At 39.9% G+C, this 23,746-nt stretch overlaps 1 protein-coding gene across 2 annotated transcripts in view; it reads left to right on the forward strand.

Annotated features, from left to right (window-relative positions):
* The window catches only part of LOC117490610 (neurexin-2-like), a 106,540-nt gene that overhangs the window by 55,089 nt on the left and 27,705 nt on the right, over window positions 1-23,746 (forward strand). Inside the window, exon 1 of one of the 2 annotated variants that reach the window (XM_034140370.1) lies at window positions 18,631-20,205. The exons of the other annotated variant lie outside the window; for it this stretch is intronic. Within the exon in view, the coding sequence (XP_033996261.1) occupies window positions 19,866-20,205 (340 nt within the window). The 5' untranslated portion in view covers window positions 18,631-19,865. Of the gene's footprint in view, window positions 1-18,630; window positions 20,206-23,746 lie in introns of those variants that run through there. 2 annotated transcript variants of the gene reach the window in all.

Consider the following 23,746-nt stretch of genomic DNA (forward strand, 5'->3'; position numbering starts at 1 on the left):
TTCACATCCCTTCTTTCATTTGACTCCTAGATATCTCTCATTTACAAAATAATGTTTGCACTATTCTTTTCAGATACCATGCAACCTTTTAAATAAAATGAACAACAAACTTCCCTCAAACTAGAATCATTCATTCCCTTTTTGAGATGTTAAGGCTTTATCATAGGGTTTATGATTCTTGTTCTGAGTTGAAAGACATTTGTATCTCAATGACACCAGAGTTCAAGTATGTATTCAAATATGTATTTATATATTTTTTCGGCTTTTGTTTTTATCAGACTCAATGGAATTTGAAAGTCAGTTTCAGAAATACATGATTTGCCTTTTCAAAACCTCTTTAAAACGACCTAAGAGATGCAATTAGAGCCTTTCACATCACGGAGTATTGCTAGTAGTGCGCTCACAAAGTCACTCAGAGTGTGGGCACCGCTGTCTGATGGAGGCGTCTTCTATCCCCGATGACGTTTGTTGTTTAGATAACAATGTTCTCCTCTATTCCTACCCTGCGGGTATTCTACAGAAACTGTGACTGAATGGCTTTCTGTTCAGCAGGAAATGTTTGAAGTGCCGTGTTATTGTTCACCTTTAGTATATAATGGTTCCTCTTGGTTAATACAATATTTATAGAAACATCGTGGATGTTACTTTAACACAAATACATTTTTATTTTACAACGTCTGTTTCAAATATGTTAAATATAATGTTGTGTAAGGAGAGGGATTTTTGTATGTACTTAGGTGTATGAATAAATATAAATGTAATCATGTACATAGCAGTCAATTTTGTTTACATAAATGTGCGCAAGCCACAATTACACACAGCAACTGTTGAAAAATACAACCCTGTGCATATCCAATGTGGCTTATTAATGAATTATTTTGCATATTTTCTTCTGCACATATTGACTATAGTTTCCATAGCTGAACAAAAAAAAAAGTTTCACCTAAAACTTCTTATTCCTGTTACTGTATAACTTTCGTTGGATTGTCTGTCCCTACCAGTCTTCACCCAAATAAACAAAGATCAAAATACAGATGCATCAAAAAATGTCCCAAACTTCCTCTGGGGGAAAATATCTACAGGATCCCCAAACTGTCAGTGTGTCATGCTGACAGGGAGAGCCCTTTGATTAAAGGGAGTGTAAGCAGTGAAAATGATTGGGCATTATTGTCAGAGCCTGAATTGCACCCAACTATAAAATGGGCTAATGGGTTCAAAAGCCTGCGTTGTCCTCTAGTGCGCTCAGAACAGCATCTTACTGCACAGTCCACTTGTAAATGGTAAATGGACAGCATTTATCTAGCCTTTTATCCAATCTTTACAACCCCTCAAAGTGCTTTCAGATACACAGGTCAGTATTCACACATATTCATACATATTCATACAGAGACAGGGGCTGCCATGTGAAGTGCCACCTGCTCACCGGAGCTCACTTTCACACAGATTAACACATTGTTGGCCCTGCTATCAGGAGCAACTCAGGGTTAAGTGTCTTGCCCAGGGATACATCGACATGTAGACTGCAGGAGCTGCGATCAAACCCACCACCTTCAGATTGGAAATGGCTAACTACCTCACAGCAGAGACAGTACTGACATCTGCTGGTTAACAAGACAGACAGAATGAGCATCTGAATCATTGTTAATTGAAACACGGCATGAGTACCAGCATTCGCCTTTTGTCAATGAGTATTTGCACACTTCCTTCTGCATGGTGATATGGTACTGAGAAAACAGTTACTACATGAGTGCTCACAACATCTTGAGTAGCTGTGTTAGGATTTATTGAAGGGACATTGCTGTTGAGTTTTTCAAAAATATATCTTTCGGCACTTTCATTTGAGAACCACAAGCAAAGTGCCATCTACTTCCATTATATTGGAGAAAAGGCAGACATCTCTGCGGCCAATAACTCCACCATTTGACAAATCACACCAATAAAAACCGTAGAGATGTTTTCAATTGCTTTCGTCTCACAATCAGTACGCGAGGGTTGGCAACCCTTAAATTGTCCAGAGAGCAATTGTACCCACCATGCCTCATCATGTACATTTAACATTTATAATAATACTGAAACTATCGTATGAATACGTAATATTGCAAATTGTATTTGTAAACCTTTGTTTTTCTTATGTATGGTTAATTTATTGAGTTTGTTCTTCTTAGCAAGGAGCAATCCTCACGGCTGCTGAGTCTTAATCTTGTTATTTTCAGGATTAAGATTGAAGTTGTATTTTTCCCTGCAAACAGTGTAAATACTGATTTAATGCTCTCATTGGCTCCAAGAATTTACTTCACCGACGATCAGTAATTCATTCTTAACAAATAAACTCTCAGCTCACTATTTAAAGCCTAAAGACATTACCTCCCTGACCTCTTACAACTTTTGGGTGAAGTGTCACGGATCAGGATAATTTAATGCAAGCTGATAGCTCATTAGAATGCAAACAGACACAGCCTGTGCTAAACTATGCTTAACAGATTGGAAAATACAAGCACCACTGCCAGTTTCACTCAGACTTGAGACAGGTTATTTCATGATTAGTTATGGTCTCTTATGACTCACCCTACAAACACTGACTGCTGGAGAGGGAGTTCAATCTCCTGCCAATGTCACACTGACTAACAGAGTTAGGAGAAATATCCAAACCTTATAATGCACACTTCCTTCACTTGGGTCCACCAAGGACTACACTTACATTGTAAATTACAGGATGCAATCTAACATCACTCTGCAGCCATGTGTTGTTACACAACACAGGGAAACTAATATGGTTTACTTCCACACTCATTTAAGAGTTATACTGACTTCTCTCAGTATCCAAGTATTTCAAGGGCATTCGACTCACATTGTGTTTATCTACGATGTATATGCATGTCAGATACATTGTGGATTGACTTTATTGTTAATAGTGCTGAGCTTACAGCACTGAAAATGACTACATTTTCTGCAGATCTATACAATTACATTTAATGATATATTATTATATAATGTGGGAGAAAGACTGCTTACAATAATCCATACTGTAGCAACGACAATTTCTCCGCTTTTTTGGGAAGTTAATGATAAGCTCATTTGTTTAAAGAGGTCCTATAATGCTTTTTGTGGTTTTCCCTTTCCTGTAGTGTTATATAGGTTTCTCTCCCACACACTCCCCCCCCACCCCCCCACATCTCTAAATCACAACAGAGCCAGTACAGCAGGTGATATCACCAATACATAACTTTTACTTTCATTATAATTATAGGCATTCAGAGTTTCATTTTTCTGATAAATACAGAAAAGTGTACCTTTGCCATTTTCTTTATAACCTGAATACATCAGTGTCTTTGCACGGCTATATGAAATAGACTTGATTGTTCAGATACATCAGTTCTCTCCCTGCTTTCATTTTGCCTCATTTAAGTATTTTTTCCATTTGACAAAAGCGCACCTAGGAGAGTTCATCTCTGCAGAGCAGGTGTTGTATTGCCTTGAAGCTGACACATATTGAGGGAGGGCACTCATTAAAGTCGTCTTCCATTTGTGCCTGTGATTTGAGTGTCGTATTAAATGCCTGCATTATTAAAAGTAACCGAACCTATTCTGTCTTCAACATCCTCAACAGCTCCTTCAAGCAGAAATCACTTGTATTACGAACAAACTGTGTCAGTGTGCTTTCAATGGGGTTCAGGAAGTAGAGTTCTGTAATTATCAAGTGAAAACAGTAATATTATTAAAACTATACTAACACTCGCCTCCTTCTCTAAGGAGCACTTCATATATTTGTGAAATTGTAAGTATATGTAAAATGAATAGAAACAATGTTAAGTTCCAAGTTGCAACTGGAGGGCAACAACAGGGTTTCAATTCACATTCAAATGGGTACAAATGTGAGAGCTCTTTTTTTCAAATTAATTTAGTAATTTATGAAAAACGCAAGCAACAGCAAGTTCATAACAAGGCACGGCAATTTAGGCTACCGGCTCTGAGATGCTCCAGAAAAGATGTGCCTGTGGTTGAAAAGCAATTTCCACTAGATGAGATTATGTGCATTAATAATGTAGAGCTTGATAACGGTTTTATGACACAGTTGCAATAAGTTTCTGTTTGCCTATATGGTTTGAATGTATGTAGTGTCTTCAACATTGCTTAGTGATTGCAGTATTTATATATCCTTCTGTCAATTCATCCAATCATGCATCCATGCCTTCATGACAAAAGACAGACATAGGTATATTGTCCCAGTTTAACCTCGCTCATTGTGTCCGATGTAGACTAGAGAGGGAAAGCCTTGATTGCAGCCTCGGCAAACAATTCAACTGAAAGATTCCCTTGAAACAAAAGCCTGTATAGCATCCTGAAATAGCCTTTGTGTGGTGACCGATTTAACTAGCCAAAGGCAGTTTTATACTCCATAATAACAAAGATGAGAGCTGGTAGGAAGGCTGCATCTGAAGCAAGAACCGAGTGTCATATCCAGAGAGCGTCCATGCATCAGAGTGGAAGGTTTATTTGTATAATAGCAGGCAATTTGTTGAGGTTTTGTTACAAATAATATTCCTACAAAGGGTTTTTATTGAAAGAATGCTTTGTTTTAAATTGCTTCAACAAGTAATGGCAATCATAATATGACAGCAGGTGAAATAAGCAACTGCACATATAATTATGGCAATAAAAGGAGTGTGGTCAGAGGCTTGGTGCTCCTGTGGGTGTGTAGTGATACAAGGTGAAGTCTCACAATGACATTCTCCCATTTCTAGGATGATATTATTTGTCTCTGAGGCAAGGCAAGGCAAGTTTATGTATATAGCACCTTTCAACACAAGGCAATTCAAAGTGCTTTACAAAAATGAAAGACATTAAGAAACATATTTATAAAATGGCATTTAAAAACACTAATTTAAAAGCAAAGATGATAAAACATGAATATCAAAGGTATATCAATAAAAGTTACAGTGCAGTGTGAGATACACACATCTGAAATGTTTAGGTCCGACGCAATCATTGCTCACTTTTTAGCAGAAATTGTTTTCTTTGACCTCAGTTTCTTTCTACTTTCTTTTTGAACTTATCCTTTAGTTATTTCAAGTGTTTCATGCAAAACGAACCCACCTTTGGAAGATTCTAATCTGCAACCCAATGTTCCGAAAATTCAACAGATCCTGGCCATCATTTGTGTAGCATATAAAACTAGAAAATTCAGAGAAATGTTGACTGTGTGACTGAAACTTGGGTGCGCGTCCCGATGCTAACATTACCCCCGCTGAGCAAGTATTAATAGCATTAGTTGTATTGTTACGGTACAACAAAGAATATCCATTCATTTTAGCTCACTTTTAGCTGACTATATTTTAACTGTTTATCTATTACATTTTTGGATTCTTGTACCACATTCCTGCATCGTTTCTGAACATCTTTAGATTACCACTGGATTTAGTTAACGACCGACAGGTGTGTTCAAAGATCAAAGCGATCATTATAGCTCCTCTAGCCGTGATGTCACCCACTCTAAGTCGAGCTCTCCCATTCATTCCTATGGGGCAAATGATCGCGATTTGCGTGAAAACAGCTAGGCGAATCTCTTATAAAAGACATAGCAACCTGATCCCGGTCATTCTGTACGTTTTGATTTGTTTTTTTGTGTGTTTCGTGTCAACGTTGCTGGACAAGTAGCATGACAACATTTGTGGCGGAAGAAGGAGAATAAGATGAGATAAGTATGTCGAATACTATTCTGTGTGTGGCTTTGCCCGCCAGTCACACAGAATGAATTTGCTCCCAGACATTCATGCGGCTAGTTTTTGAGGCACTATCCAGTGTTGGGACTAGCCCTATGCAAGGCTTGATTACTAAGTGGAGCCCCCACCCTGCTCTGACTGTCATCTCTGTGCCTCGCTCTGCTTCGGGAACATGGTGGGATTCACTTGACTCCCAGGACACGCAGCAGCTGAGCCTCACATGAATGCTAGTCTATGCCAGGTTCCCGAGGGGGGGCTGGGGCTTCCTAGTCCCTGCTGCAGGGGCTGTGTGAGAGAAGAAAGGTTACATTCAGTTTACATCATAAAGGCTAGACACAAACACAGAGGCCTTCAGATTCAGAGTCTGCCAAACTCCGGCTTCATTTCTGTTTCTGTGTCGCCCTCAACACTCCCTGACACAGTGACACACTCAATTATAAATCATTTAGTCGCTGTTGCAGAGCTTTCACTCTGTTTGGTCTGTGATGAAATTATAACCCACCGTAATGAAGAATTCAGGAAGAGAGTGCATGCGAAGCGGCTTGGTGGTTCTCTACATGACTCTTAGGCAAGCCTGTGTCCACATTTTGGGTTGAGGATTCACAACATGACTCCATTTTAACCTCAACATAAAACAACTAATGAATATTCCATTCATCGACTTTAATGTTATGGATTTCATTTGATTGCATATGTCATAAATAGGACTCACCTCCTAAATGTTTTTATATGTATTGCTCCAGATTGGATCATATTTATTTAAAAAAATGGCATAGTTGTAAAAATAAACGGGTCTGGCATTGTAGACAGTTCCTTCAAAGGAGATGTAAGCCATTTGTTTGTGTTTTGTATGATTAAGAATAGGCTTTGTTGTTTTAGCTGTCACCATCATTGTTTGTTATTTGCAACCAGAAGGGGCACAAGAGTGTGGAGAAAAAGCACAACCTAACTCTTTTGTTAGGCAACAGAATGTTACAATTAACTTGCATTGATATAAAAGACACTGTAAAAGGATAAAAGTTTGAAAATGAAAACACCCAGAGCAGCAGACAACATCATTGAAGCATTTGATGTTCTTTTTTAGTATACTTTACCAAATAAACATCATGCTGTATTGGTGTACTGTAAATACTAATAGATAGAGAAACACACAATACACTTGTCAGGAACTGTTTGACTCAAATGATAAATGAGGTGAGAAGAAGGATAATGTTTTCATAGACTTCCATACAACCAGACTCAGGCTATTGGAGAGAATGTTTAATCATCATCATCATCAACAGCTTTATTGAAGAGACTCTAGGTCCATTTTTAAACTTACAACATTCACACTTAAGATCCATTTGCAATAGGTTGCTACTTATTTGGCAATCCATTTTCTAAAACAACATCAGAAGATCATATGTGCGTAGTTTACAGATGCATCACTGCATATGCAAGCATACTGTAAGCTAAACAGCATCACTAACAGGGATCAGGTTAAAACATATTCAGCCACTTATACTGTAGCTGATATTCGTTTCCGTGTTGGCGATGGTGATGTAGAGTAATTAAAGTAAGGGACCTAAGTTATTTATATTACGAAAAATGATACAATGCATACCATTAAATGATGGTACACTAAGTACCATAAAGATGTGTTTTCTTGATGCCTATAGTGCAGATGTCACCTTGGATTATTGCTGAACAGACTGATGTCACATGCTAAAAACCACGTAACATGCAGTCGATACAAAGCATCTACACTTTGCATACGGTGAACTTCAGACTATACATCACTCGTGATATACTTCAGAAAAAGATGGATTTCTATAGTTGAAGTCACAACTGTCGTCTGCAACTGGCTGTTGTATTCATCTGCCTCTGTGGACTGATAAAACCCCAAGTACTAATCCTTCACTTTACCCAACCCACTTCTGTAACCTATTAAAACTCACGATACATATGAAATTGGCATTCAGCAGATTAGTTTATAGAGACAGGACATAATAAGGCACTCAAACAGCTGCAGCAATAGTGAAAGACATTGTAACTAACCCATGTAATTAGCACACTTGTAGATGTCAGTCAAATCCCTTTTTTCCTTCATAGACTATTTACTATTATGTTACAAAATGTAGCTTTTGATCTCAAATTCACAACACAATTTAAAAGTAATTCTGCTCCATTCAGCAAATCCTACGCGAGATAATTTATATAGCTCCTTTTATTGCAAGTAAATGTGCTTCACATTAATTTGCTTTTGTAAACACTCACCCACCGAAAGACAATTATGAGGCAATTGGGCGTAATATAACTAATTATGTATTTTGATTTAGGACTATGATTGCAACAAAAAGACCATAATATGCAGTTGATCTACCCTCCCAGGTCGGTAGGAAGCTGGTGTGTTTAGTGAGTGTGTCCATTATTCTACAGTCTGTATGTGTAGCAGTGTGAAATAGTGCTCCCTCACATAGTAACTTACTGTTTCTGCACGTACACGAGCTAGAGTTGTTCACAACAGAGTTTTACTGTATGGCTGGATATTGTTTTTCTTTGCATTTGTGTATGCATTGCCATTGTTGATCTCTCTGTTCCTATACACCTCTCTCACACACACACACACACACACACACACACACACACACACACACACACACACACACACACACAGCAACATCTTCATTCCCTGCATTTGTTTTGTTTACTCTGACTCTCTTTGTCACCTTCTCTATTTCCCTGGCTCCTCATCGTGCAACACAACACCAAGTCTCTGCAGGCCCAGCAGAAGAAGATTACCTTTGCTTTATTTTCAATTAATAATAGAAAGACCTGTTTACTAAGAACCCTTTATTGAATTACACTATCTAATACTTACATGATTAAGATGTAATGCAGATAAATGTATTACTTGTATATTTAAGCAATAGCTCACGACAGGCCGTGGTATATGGTCATTATATCACAGCTAAGAGGGGCGTGGTTCGGCCCGACGCGGAGTGAGCTATTGCTTTTATAAAACGGTTACCAAGTGTGGCAATATGAAAGAAAAAGACACACTCTAATTTAAATAGTTTTTATTAGTAAATAATGATGTTCAAAATAAAATAGTCCCTCCGTTGCCTTCTGCACAAAACATACAGTAGTGCGAGGTGGTTGCTATGCAACAACACTAACAGCTAGCGAACATATTAGACAGAGAGTGTTGATCGATTATTTGGCTATGTATTTACATTCATTTGTATGTTGCCGTTTATTGTGCACCCACTGAAAAACTGTCCAGCATCAGTAGAATGGCTTACGTGCGGTTACTTGTATAGGTTGAGGTTCTTCTAGGCTGTTGCTTGGCGTGGCGAGAATATTGCTCCACTTTCTCCGGTTCCCGAGATTCGGCTTCCAGTAGCTCTGGAGAGAGCTTTCGCACCTGTGGCCACTAACGGTCATCATTTCTCTGCTTTGTTTCAAGACCCGCATCAGAAAGCTTTTGAATGGTGGTACCTTTCCAGTTGGTCTACTTGCTCTTCACGTAGCTCTGCATGTCGTCGTTTAGGTGTTTTTTTTTCTGGAGATAGGCACTGCTCAATCCACTCCTCCATAGTAAGGCCACCCCGGAGGTCGAAGTTAACCTTAAATGTTTCCATCTTGAGCTTTGTTAGTTAATTAGTTTCGTATCGGACGTAATGTAACAGTTGTAGCTTTTTCTCAGACGCGGAGGGTTACTGACTTGTGAAAAGTAACTACAATTATACCCGTGGTATACGCTCATTATATCACGGCTAAGAACCAATCAGATTGCTTGATTTGATTTGTCCGTTTTATAATAATGAAACATATGTATTTATTTCTTATCTATATACAGTCGTCAATCCTCAGTAGTACAGCGGATAAGCTCTCATATTATAACAATTGTGCATTTTATGAGAAAAGCATGACATTTCTAACATAGTTAGTGCATACCATAAGGTTTATTTTCAGATGTGGAGGGAAGTCAGATTTGACCTGTGAGGACCGTGAGCGGTCAAATCCAAGATGGCCGCCAGTCTCTCGGGTCAAATGTTCAAACACGCTTAATTTTGGAACCAAACATTGTAGAAAAACATTTAAGGTGTCATATCCAACTAAATTAGGGATGCCCAATCATTTGGTGATACTTTTGAGATCGCATTTAGGTGAAGATAAAGGTAGAAATTGACCAAAAATAAGGTGTGTGTGTGTGTGTGTGTGTGTGTGTGTGTGTGTGTGTGTGTGTGTGTGTGTGTGTGTGTGTGTGTGTGTGTGTGTGTGTGTGTGTGTGTGTGTGTGTGTGTGTGTGTGTGTGTGTGTGTGTGTGTTGTGTGTGTGTGTGTGTGTGTGTGTGTGTGTGTGTGTGTGTGTGTGTGTGTGTGTGTGTGTGTGTGTGTGTGTGTGTGTGTTACGAAATATTGGATTATTTAGCATTTTTTTGTTGTTTACTCTCTCATGATTTTAAGTTATTTCAGGTTGAAAATATCCCCAAATTAAAAAGGGCTTCAGTACAGGATTAGTGTAGCATCAGTGTGGACATTTATCATGTCTCTGCTGTTATGTATGGGTTGTAGATCTTAAGAGGATGACAAGGGATCCAAATTAAGTTTATTATCAGAGATATTTAAGTTAATTGATTTTCTACATAAAAGGAAGGCTCCTTGCGCATTTGCTTGAGCTTGAATTTAGTTCACCTTATAGTATAGTCCCTGTTCATCCCTTTATAACCATTTATTGCCACCACGACAAAGAAATGGTGTGCATAATATATATTTTAAAAGTAATAATTCCAATATTATGTTCTGCTTGGATAAAACTTGTTATATCCTTAGAGTCATTTAAAATGATTTTTTTTCTCCACCATGGAGTCTAAATGGGTAAACCTTTGTATTTGTAATTGTACAGCCTTGCTAGGACAAACAAATCCCCTTTGCCCATGTTCTCTCTGCACTCTGTCACACACACAACATACATAACCCTTTCTTTGCATGACCTCTAAGTGTCCATGTGAGCCACTAAAGAACAGAAAAAAAGCTGCGCTACCTTGGGCGTTTTATAGGTGGACAGGCAGGGAATCGACCCCCAACCCTCTATAAGTGGAAAGGGACACCGGTGAACCTTGTAGTTGAGTGCAGCCCTTTGTTATAACAGCGAGGGTTAAGAAAAAAGTGCTCTACATGGAACTGTTTTCTATCTCCCTCTTTGGTTTACATTCTTTCAGCATTTTGTCCTTCTCTAAACCTCTCTGTTCCCCATTCTTCTTTCTCCAATAAGAGGTACATCATTATTTTTCTATTAAATATGACATTGGGGAATAAAAATCCTCCTGTCACGGAGTTCAAGCACTTAGACTTAGAGAGTTGGGCGGGGAACAAATATTATGCTCGTCACAATCATGTAAGTATGTATTTGAAGACAAAAAAGAAAAAAAAAAAAATGTTTTCTTCAGCATGCAGACTGTGCCAAGTAAAGCCATATTCCTCCAGTCTCTGTATTAATGCTAGCGCTGGGTGACCATAAATCCACTGGAATATACTATACCACATCACTCACATACACACACACACACACACACACACATTTGGCAAATTTTAACTGATTGACAGCTTATTTTTGGTCAATTTCTACCTTTATCTTCACCTAAATTCATTTTCTTGAATTCTGGCGATCTCAAAAGTATCACCAAATGATTGGGCATCCCTAATTTAGTTGGATATGACACCTTAAATGTTTTTCTACAATGTTTGGTTCCAAAATTAAGCGTGTTTGAACATTTGACCCGAGAGACTGGCGGACATCTTGGATTTGACCTCTCACGGTCCTCACAGGTCAAATCTGACTTCCCTCCACATCTGAAAATAAACCTTATGGTATGCACTAACTATGTTAGAAATGTCATGCTTTTCTCATAAAATGCACAATTGTTGTGCTTATCCGCTGTACTACTGTTGTTGTTAAGCAGTGTTAAAATACTGCGTGATTTGATTTAGTAGTTTATATGAACTTGTCTTAAACAGCTTTTATTTGGTAGAACCTTCAGTTGCATCCAATAAAAAATGTACCCATGATGAACATTATTTACAGGCTGAATGATGAGGTCCTGTTTCGATGATACAATGTGTTTGGGCAAGAAGAATCTAATTAGAAATGTGATCATTAATATCAATAGTAATTGTGTAAACATTTTTTATTTGACTGGGATTTTCATGCAGCTTTTACACACCTACACATAGCGATGATTGGTGCTCATAGAATTGAGAGAGGACTCACCAAGATGTCTTATATCTTTACAATCAACAAGGGACACATGTTTCTACAGTAGTTCTACTTGTGTGTGCTGCGTTATAAATGTAATAGCTATACTAAAATGAAAGTATATGATGATATGATTGCTGTTTATAACTTTTTATTTGTATTTGTTGGCTTCTCTATCAACAACAATGTGATGATGACTCAATTAACAAAAAGAGTTTCACACCCCAACTTGATGACTTGTTTTTCGTGAGTTTAATGAATCTGGATCAGCACCCTAAATAAATAGACGTTGTGATAAAATAGAAAATAAACAGTCAAACAGGTTGAACACACAGTAGACTCTTATGGCTATATATCAGAGTACTGCACGGGTCTGATTTTCAAGACCCGCTCCCGCCCCGCACCCGCAACGTGCAATGACGAACCCGCCCCGCCGCCCGCACATATTAATAATTAGTTCCGCAAACCGACCTGACCCTTCGGCACAAGATCCGCAAACCGACCCGAACCCGCATATCCTATGAGCAGTGAAAACTTGCAATTATTAACACACGCAGTTGCATATTTGGTTCAAAAAGCGTGGGATGTTGGGTTTTTTTCTCCATCTAGGATGACACCAAAAGTCTCCCAGACGTTGGATTTCGCTATTGAGGAAGAGTTATTGACAATGCTGTATTCTCCGCTAGAGAGCTTCACCTCAGCCATTTCACATGTGGCGCGCTCAGCAGCAGATTGATGCGCTGCAGAGGTTATGATTATGCGCGGTCCCGAGGGGGAGAGGTCTGAGGATTTAAACATTACATTTATTATTATTATTTTAATATATTTATTATGCAACACCCGCGACCCGACCTGCATCTTCTTTGTTTTACCCAGAACTGAACCCGGAAAGAAATGTTTAAAAAAAATACCACCCGCGAATCACTCTTTTTGCGGGTCACCCGTCGGGTACCCGATGCAGGACTCTGCTCTATATTATAAATCTTTCTCTAATTTGAACAGTTTTTCTAACGTGGTCTGGAGCAGTAGTTTTTGCTTGGTAGTGGAAAAAGTGTTGTGGGCGTTTGTCAGGGCATGGCTAGATTCAAACAGGTTGGGGTGGACAGGGTGACACTGCGGTGGCTTGAATGAGAGTAATGAGGCAGACAAAGAGTGGCTTTGCAAGCTGCAGCACCTTGAAGAGAGACAGAGGGAGACTAGCTTTCCCCCACGGAGAGAAACTGATTATCCTATTACCTGACAATGCACTCATTGATTCACAGTAATTGTGTTGTTCAGTCAAACAAACAATGTGTTTCCATTATTCATCATATAATAGTATGTGTGAAGTCTGCTGTTATCGACAGGTGGATCCATTTTAAATCTTCCACCCCACTCGGACCCTGCCCCAGTATGTCTACTCGCATGACCTGATTACGCAATTTCAATCGCCTAAGGGAAGCAAAGAGGGACATTCAAGAGTCTGAATTATCAATGACACGTTGTCTCGAAATACCCACATGGACATTACTTTCAGCTAACAATTAAATGCATTGCGGTTCATTTGATGATACAGAATGACAAAGTGTCTGTTAATCGACTAATTACTGCTAATTTTTGAGTAAACTGTTCATTTAATATTTAGGTCAGAGGCCAAAGATTGTGTTTGTGTGAGCGGTGTCAAGATATTAACCTTTATAGAAGTAATAACAACAACTTATAATAGTTAGACAAATGTTCTTTTCAGCCAGTCAGTCATTCAGAGAAAATAACCGTTTTTAATTGGATATTACTTAAAGTTAAGTACAGCATATGGAACACCATGATAAGCCAATTAATAACAATAGATGCATTTATTATACAGTAACATTTAAAACCCTATGAATAATTTAAAACAAAAAAAAAACGAATAACTACTAACCCTACATACTAAATGGTCCCGAAACAGCATGATCAGATTAATAGAGAGATATGGCAAGTGATAATTCATGTCTTAATTTGTTTACTAAATGTACATTTATGATCAGACATGACAAACAAAAGCAACATATCATCATAAAAAGGGCTCCTCAAAAGAGACTTTAGATTTGATTTTGAAATGTTTGAACCGCAAGCTTATAAAAATGTGATGACAGCACGTCTTCTCACACTCATGGCTGACCTACTAATTTATAAAAGTCTCGAGTCTGAGGATATCACACACTCACATTCATAAAGGGATTTATTAATGTATGCAGTACCACTGTGTTGTAACTTGCTAAGAAAGGCAACACTCGAAAGACATTAAAAAGGCAATACCTCTGTGCCCAATTTCACACCAAACAGAATGAGAAAAGACGGAAGGTTCTCGATAAAGTGAATATACAGTAAAAGACGCACCATAATAAATCCCTTTAGAAAATCCACAGTGTACAAAACAAACGGGTCTTCTCTTAACTGGCATATGTTTGTTTTTTTTAAGGCCTAAATATTTAATATGATATAATATCCTATACAGAGCCCCTCCTCCAACACACACAAACGTGCACATGACCAATGAGGGCACGAGATAAGTTTGTGCACAGATGGAAGGCTGACAGGCAGGTAGGCCATCCAGTTATTTTAGCCGGGCCGGCTCAGATGATTGGTCGTGCTTTTTACAGCGCTACGGCTTCCACAGATGACATTTTTGTATGTATTTATTGTCAAAGCATTTAATTTATTCATTGCTATCGGGATGTTAAGAGCATTCCATGGAATATAACAAAAAGTGTTTCTGAAGTGAATTACCTACCCCACCTTTAAAAGGTGCCAAAAAGGGCAATTTCATCACAACTGTACAGATGAAAATGTGTCACATAACTCCACAGTTTTAAATTAAATTGCTTAAAGGTTTTGTTCAATTTAGGACTTTTTCTTTGTCTCTTTGTCCATTTTTGGGGACGTTTGAAGCCACCCACATCGAAGCCACCCACATCGAGCTTTGCAACGACATTTCAGACTCCTTTGGATAATGACATGGCGACTTTATCCATATTTAGTCAGGCTATGGTCTGCGCTTACCTCACCCACCATGTAAGTTTAAATGAATGTACTATTTTAAACGACACTAACAAGTCAAATGTTAATGATTGCCTTTAAAAGCTTAATTTTGTCCAGCCATAATTAGAATCTCAATTACCATCAGAGCTAACACGAGTTATTGACGCATCTTGCTTACAAATTTAGCTAGCTAGCATTTACATAAGCTAATATCTTAGCTTATTCTTACGATACCAACCCCACCGCTCCTTGCTCTCTCCAGCTCCTCCCACTTATCCAAATATAGTCTCTTGTACCTAAATAAAACCCCAAATGGCTAGCCTATTTCCACGGCGTAGATACAACATATGGTTACCACAAATGTCTATCACAGTTTGCAGTCATAGCAATGGTACAACCCATCATTCATTTCTACTGGTGCTTTTTCAGGCAATTTCTTTTCTAAATTAGGGTCCAGAGTGAAAAGGGGAATAAATCTCAGCAAAGGAACATTTGTGATTGTCTTCTGTGGTGCAGGCCCATTGCCATCTCAGGTCCTGCCCCAGGTATAGCCGTTCAAGCAGCATATACTGTATTTCACTCATGTCGTTTGCATGAATCCAAAGCACAGATCATTTAGGAGTTGTGATTGTTCAACTGTCTCCTTGTTGGTGTGGCTTTCTTTGCATGGTAAGTATCTCTGCTGCTGCTGCTCTTTTCCAGGATACATGCTGAGGCTAGTAAGCTCAGCTAAACAAGCAAATGGAATCTATTTTTGCCTGCGCCATGTGCAGCCAACAATATGCAATCTGCTGTCACATGCAGTGTCTTCTCAGTGAAGAGTGCACACATTCTGCCAAGACACTGATGTTGCTATAAAAAAAAAAGTGGAAAATCATGTTTAATCGAGGTGTGAATCTGGAGGAAAAAAATGGTGTGTGAGTAAAGCATCTAGGGGCCTTCCTTTAGCCACTGAACTCTGGACCTTTTGTAAAGTTAGACATGCCTGACCTCTTTTAGAAATCCCCATGGGTGTGCAATGCATTGTCAGCTCTCCATGCAACATAATAATATAACACAATGGAAGCAGATGTTTCTGTTTACCGTAACACTAACATGTATCTGTCGTTGGAATTGTCGTGTGTTTCGTTGCCTTCTTATTTCCCTTCCCTTGCACCGTCTAAGCCGAGCTTATTTTAGGTGTTGTTAGCCTAATGAAATCAACCAAACATCACATCTGCAGGCCATGCCTTTCAGAGGATGCTCGCATTATGAGTAATTAATCTGAAAGTGCTATGATTAATCCTGCTACTTTACCCCCCGCGGCGAGACTGGATGCCTGTGAAAAATCTTCTCTCACAAATCCTCCTGAGAACAAACAGTGCACGTTTAGGTTTCTTAGGTCTTTAAAACGCTGTTCACGTGTTCCCACATCTTGTCATTTGTCTGCAGGCCCCTCGACTTAATGTATATAAAGATTTTCCCTACAAAGAAACCTAAACACTTTCTGTTCATGGTTTCTTAACTATACATTTCCCCCATACATGCCAAATAATATGATTATGCAAATGATTAGAGAGCTGCCAAACTGCTATGAGTGGGGGGGGGGGGGTGTTAGAATACCCTGTAGGAAAATATAAAAATGCAAATCAGAGTTGTATTTAACTGGATGTGCAGAAGTCTCATATGACAGGCTTTCTATTTTCAAAATCCAGGAGGTATCAATTGGAATTCAATTATAAATGAAGCTCATCATCATACATCAAATGCGTATGTGTACCCTATGATGGTTATCAAGGTGTGTGTTAATAAGGAGAGCCAAGGGGATGCCCAACTTATTAAATAACCAAGGACAACACAAGGTTACAATCACAAACCCCCCGCCCCCCCCCCCCCCCCCCCCTCCTTCGTGTTGTCCAGATAGCAGCTTTCATCATGTTGAGCAACCCTCAAGCACGTAAATTGATTAATGCAAGCCTCTCATTCTCAACAGCTCACACCAAGATATCATCGCTGCCTCGAAGGATGCTCACACGCTGGAGAGCCTGACAGTTCGAGTCACTGGCTATAAATCATCCAACTTCTCACACCCTGTCCTCACAGTTACTGGGAAGGAATGACTGGTTTTATTTGGACATGAGTTGTGTGAAAGTGAGAGTGAATTTCCAGCACACATTATTTGTCATGACTGCCCCTTATGTTAGCCGCGTAAAACTGACTGAAGCCTCGACAGTAGAAATAAAACTGACTTTTAGAGCCATTAGAGGATTATTCTCAATGCTTTTCAACACCAATACTTTATTAAACGTTTCAGCCAGGAAGTCCTTGGCATCATCGCTATTGTCTGTTTGATTTAGCTGGCATGCACTTTCCCAGCATTAATATTTACTGCGCGACATATAGAAGAGGTAACGCATAAAGGATATGAATATCCCTGTGACTCAGATTGGACAGATGCGAAGAAATTGTTTCAATTTATATATGTTTTATAATACCAGCCGAGGAATGTATACGTGCTATTCGGGCACTTTCCATTCCCGAGTGTTATGCACTCACCCCTCCTCAGTTCTTTTTGTTCAATCAGCCTCGCTCCCCCACGCGCCCCACCCCCCTCCCCTGCTTGAGTAATGGCCTGCGTCCCCTTCTTGTCACTATGAGAGGTGGTGCTGCATGGCTTGCCTCTGTCCTCCTGTTTCCATGCGTGTCCTTTCAACCGACTTGGCAATCCCAGCTGATATCTCTATCGACCGTGATTTAGCTGATAACGCTGCAGTCTCCCTTCCTTTCCCTTTCCTTCTCCCCCCCTGCAATTGCTCTCCCTCTACGTTTCTCCCATCTCCTCTACCTTCAATCTCCCCACTTTGTCTCTCCGCTTCTGATAATGTGTTCATCCTCTCAAGTGTCAATACACTCCAAATTCATCTTGCCATCATACTTCCCCACCCCAAAAACTCAAGCAGCTCTAAGACTGTCAGAATACCTCTGAACTCCGATCAGTCACAGCGAGGAATAAGTTGTGCATGGTTAAGCAGCATGAGAACGGAGAGCTATGAGCTCTCTAGCAGAGGGGTGACTTGTATACAGATATAAGGTGAACTCATCAGGCAGAGGAACAAATTGATTTGTAGTGTTAACACAGCAACGGTAAGCAAGGCAAGGCTGGGCAAAGAGGGGCTTTGGTGTGTTGCCCATCATAGCAGCTTCCTCAGTGACCTGCATTATATCATGATGACAGGTATTTATGTTGCCATCATCCATGCCTATTGTAGCTCTCGAGTCTTTATGTTAGCAGCACGTCCATACCAATACCTCTGTGTTCATTCTGTATCAGCTCTGACAGGTCACCTAAATCAGGCTCCTCCTCTGCAGTATGATTCCTACGTGTTCCTGCCAGGACCTGCGAGCCAGAGCGCTGTGAATCTCTAGCATGTATTTATTCTCACAGCCCATTTTCTTGCCTCACTATTTCCCTGTGTGTTTGCGCCGTGGCTGCCTGTTTTCTCTTTCGCTGTCTCTTCCTGTCTCTCCCTCCCTCCTGCTATCGCTCACCCACCCTTTCTCCCCCCCCCCGCCGCCTCACTCATTTGCTCACAGACTCTCTTTCTCAGACGCACACAAACACACACAGAGGCACATGCTGTGCCGCGCTGGATCAGAGCCTCTGACTACAGTATGCCTTCAGAAGAGCTCCTTTATCTCGCCTTCATTAGACCACAACTCCAAGTCAAGGTTGTTATTTCTGGGGTCCAGGCTGTCCTGGAATTTCACCCATTCGGGATTCATTATGATACGACGTTTCTTTTCAATTAGCATATTTGTTGCTGCTGCAGTGCAAGGAATCATCTCAGTGTCTGCCATCCAAGACATCTCATCTGAGGAGAATCGCCTGCCCTCCTCCAGAGAGAGACACATGCTGCTGTCACGTTGATCGTCCCTCAGTCAGGCAGTACAGCAGATGTGGACGAGGTAACAGGAGAAGAGAAAGGGAAAAAAGGAGCAGCAGTGAGGGGAATGCAGCAGTAGTCTTTGCTGCATGAGACTGAGCAGGTGGAGCGCGAGGGAAGGATCATACGTGCATTTGAAATAGAAACACTCGCGTGTGGGACTCTGCCGTACCGGAGGTGGATTTGCTGCGTCTGTGAGAGAGTGAATGAGGAGCTACTGAGAAATTATTTATTTATTTTGTGGAATTTCTTCTTTACCGCGCTGCTGCAGATACTGCTCCCTCTCTCCCCCTCCTTCCTTCTCTCTCTATCTCTCTCTCTGTCTCTCCCCCTCCCTATCTCTGTTCTCTTCCTTTTTCCCTGGCTAAAGGGGAACAAAAGCGCTGGTTCCTGCATCACCCTTCATCGCTGCATCTTCACTTCACGTATTTTTATCTCCTTGCCCTTTTTGCTTAATGAAATGATCCAGTTTCCCACGGCAGCGCGTTATGTCTTCTACTGCGGTGGAGGGGCACTCTTCTTAGTGGGCAGGCTCAGCTGCCCTAAAGCTTTACCTGTGGGCGATGGAGACTCTTATCAGAATTCTTGTCACATGAATCTCTGTCCTGACACTGTGCAAGCCTAATTATCATGCCTGAGCAACGTGCCGGTTGGAAATCGCGGTTGGATTCATCGCCATTCTTTATTTGGATGTGCATTTCTTCTGTATTTTGGAAACACTCGGCTCACTTTTTGAAGAATGTGCTTTTGGATGCTTCTAAATGAGCTTTTAACGTAGGCTTTTCTGTGCCGTAGACATCTTGCCATAGCAAAATGTTAACCAACAATAGAACAATTGCTTTTCTACAAGGACATTAATTGGATTTGGACTGCTTTCTCGAATTCCTTTTTTGTTTTCTTTCTCAAAATTTCAAGGGATATTTTCTCCATTATCAACAAAACTAAGGAATTATGAAGAGAATGGGCCCAGATTGTCTCTGAGATGCCCTGTGGTCTTCAAGTTGAACTGTGTGAGGCCAAAGCTTGGCTAAGTTCTCTGTCCTGGGCCCATGAGGATATATACATGGGTAGACTCTTTGCAGCCACCCCTGTGCTCGGACAGCGGAGCAGCTGGTCATGCTGTAGCATCGGCATGGGCCTGAGTTATTGTTCCAAACTAGCCTTCTGGTTCACCTTGCTAACTCTGCTCCCCATCCAGACTGGAACAGCACGTGTGTCTTCTAGTCTCAGCACCACGCACCATGTCCACCATTTCCACAATAAGCATGGCACTGTTCCTATTGCCATCAACAGGATGCCTTTTCTTACCAGAGGGGGCCATGGTAAGATATTTCCCTCCAACATTCTTAAGTTTCTGTTTTCAAACATGTTTTTGCCCAAGTGTTAAATATGCTTTTGCTATTTGATCCATGTGTGGCATTTAAGAGGGTTTGGTGTTTCCTTTTAATCAGTGGCACCATTGGGCGACTCTTGTGAAAGAGGGAAAATGGACCCTTCACTAACTCTGGATTTGTCTGCAGCCAGTGTGCATCATTAAACCTATTTTATCTAGCCATCAGTATACCCTTTTCCCGATATTGCTTTTCAAGATGCGCCAGCTCTGTTTGTTGTTTTGCAGATGCACATCAATGGCGTGATGAATCTTTGAAGCAAATATCTTAATGTTCTTTCCTGAGTTCCTGTTTATTTCAGCAGCGTAACGCGTAATGGAGCCAGTTTTGTGTCAAATGTGATTCCTACAGTGCTTTGTAATTAGTGGCTTGTCACAACAGGCATATAAGCAATTATATGTACATAGTTAGAGTGAGAGACAATCGTTGTTTTTCTTCGGGTAGCAGTATTCACTAGGAGTTATGGCAACATTTCCTTCCAACTCCACATAAAATCTTATCTTGATAATCTGTGCATTGGGCAATTTAACAGAGGGATATAAAGTATTGATCTATCTTGAACAATCTACATCAAAATGGTCACGCAACTTGAATTGGCTCTTTCAAAGCTCTGACAGCAAAGTCATTGCTCCTTTTTATTTGCACTTTCAAATTCCTGTCCAAAGACTCACTTTTATGTCCTATAAAAAGAGGCCCAGTGGATTTGTGGTGTCTTTTTCATCGAAGCAGCTTTGTCACTTGCAAAAGGGCTAAAAATGTGATAAATTACATCTGCGCTATAATAGCCATATCATTCTGGACCAGGCCTTTACAGGCACGGCACAGCCTGTGATCAAACAGGCCTATAAAAAAAAAAACACTTCAAAGAACTCACTGATACATTTTCAATTACCTCTACTGTAGATGTTTTGCTGTACATTTGTCTGAAGTATGTGCTTCAGAACAAGAAATCCATTTACTGCAACATAAATGGTACAGACAGTGCTTACGATTCCACTCTGCCATAATAACTGTGTAGAATATGCAGATTAGTTAACATTGATTGGCATGATGTTCTGAGTTATGTAAGCATTATCACAGACGCACAAACCATTTAAATAATAAAACCAACTTTGATGTCATTAGCTGCCTGCCACACAAGCCTTAATGATGTGAATTAAGCTATAATTTTTCGGACACTTGCTTTATTAAAGCAGATATGCGTGTGTGTGTGTATGTCAAGGCTAGTCAAAGACTTCTAGAGGCCCTGGGCTACGGCTATTTATAGGCCACCTACCCTGCTGCAATGCCTCACACTCCTCATCCTAAACACAGGTTATTGCATGCATTATTGAACTGCACTGGTTACAGGATCCGGCACGCTCTCCCACAGACACAGACTGGTTCAATAATGAGCCCGAAATAATCTAAGTATATCTATGGAGAGTCGTTCAGATCACTAAACAGTAAAAAGTACCAAATGAAATACCATGATTAGTCACCAGTGGATTAATCGGAGGCATTCAAGTTGTGAAAGAATGCCAATTCTTAAGAGCTGCAATGACTTAGTGCATTCATTGATTAGTCAATATCCAGTAAAGTAATCTGTATCCATTTGGATTGAATGATAATACATTGTAAAGGTGATTTAAAAGTAATTTTAAGCAAAAAATCCAATCATTCACTGGTTCCAGCTTCTCTAATGCAAGTATTTGCTGATTACCTTGGTTTAATATCATTATTCAAATAGTCAACCTTGGGCTTTGGACTACTCGTAAAATAACATCACCTTGGATCGATTAAACTGAATCGTGCGTTTTCTAAATAAGTATTGGAATTGTTGAGAAAATAATTGGCAGATTGATTGATGATGAAAATATCAATTCATCTGAGTGAATACAAAAGATGTCCTCCTTTTATAGCTCAGTGAAGAACTTACTACACCTTTTGTTTTGTTTTGTTTTCTACTTTAGTACAATTACAATTTGCTTTACTTCATGTAAAACAATAATTACTTCAAAAGATTTGTGATAAAAAGGGTTGTGATTCTGATGAAAAATCCCTCAAACCCTGACAAACTCTTTTATTTCTTAAGATGTTCTTTTCTACCCTTATTGTTTGCCTTTAGCAAAACTCATCTCTTTCGACTCCACTTCGAGCAATAAAATGACTAACAAAGCACTGGCTTATCTAAAGCTAGTTGAGTAGCACTTGAAATGTTTTAGCTCTATGAAACCTGATGTACTTATATGATTCTGTTTTCTTCAGGTTTGTATCTTCTTGGTCGAATGCACTTATTGTAAGTCGCTTTGGATAAAAGCGTCAGCTAAATGCAATGTAATGTAATTTAACAGAACCTCAGATGAAGCCCTGGATTGTCCATTGTAGGCATTGTATCTGGTCTGTTATGAATAAGAAATGATGTTTCCATGCGCCAAACAAAATGCGCTACATGAGTGCACCAGATAATATAAGGACTTTATTAAGAATGCTAACAAATTGACTGAACAATTTCTCATATCAGGCGGAGCCAAGATCCCAAATTAAGTCATGTTATGTAACTAATAAGCTCACTGTCTTCCACAGTTTATTTTACCCTGCAGTGACATGATAGGTTGTTGTTGTTTTGGTTCAATTTCTCAACTAGTTGTGGGTGGGCTCAGTAAATGCAATGCAACCTAACCCCCTAACATTAAACTGCAAGAGAGCTAGCCATTATTCCCTCTACCCTCAGTGTCCAAAAACCTTGAATGCTCTCAAGACATTCAAGAATGGTTGAACTGTAGCTGACCCCTCATCACACCCCTCATGTTCAACACACTCAGTGAGAATCTGCTGCACTCCATCCTCCAGAGCCGCATGTTGGTGTAAGAATGGTCTGGCTGTAGGAAATGTGCAGCTAATGCTTCCAGAGACATGTCTCGAGTGGAGGAAATGGTTTAGTGAGCTCCTTTAATTCAAGATATCTTTGAGCAAAATTCGATATTCTTCAAAAGCATGTTTTCCTTAGATCAATGCGTTTACTGTAACAACCAAAGACAAAGGACGTTTGTCCTGTCTCTCTGCAGTAAGACAACATGCAATGTTTATTTCTTGAGCTGCAGAAAGGAAAAGCAAAAAGGGAGAGGGGCATGAAAAGGTCCATCAGGGACTCAGTTTCTTCTAGTTCACATATTGGCTTACCTGCTACACACACACACACACACACACACACACACACACACACACACACACACACACACAGTCATTCATTTGCACACACACACACACACACACACACGCGCACACACACACACACACACACACACACACACACACACACTCATTCATTTGCACACACACACACGCACACACACACACACACACACACACACACACACACACACACACACACACAGTCATTCATTTGCACACACATGTACAATAGCAATAAACAAGCAATAAAAAACCCCTAATTGAAATTCTCTCCCACCTGTACATTCAGATGCTGCCT

This window comes from Trematomus bernacchii, unplaced genomic scaffold (assembly GCF_902827165.1).
Source record: "Trematomus bernacchii unplaced genomic scaffold, fTreBer1.1, whole genome shotgun sequence".
In the NCBI taxonomy this organism is placed as follows: Eukaryota; Metazoa; Chordata; class Actinopteri; order Perciformes; family Nototheniidae; genus Trematomus; species Trematomus bernacchii.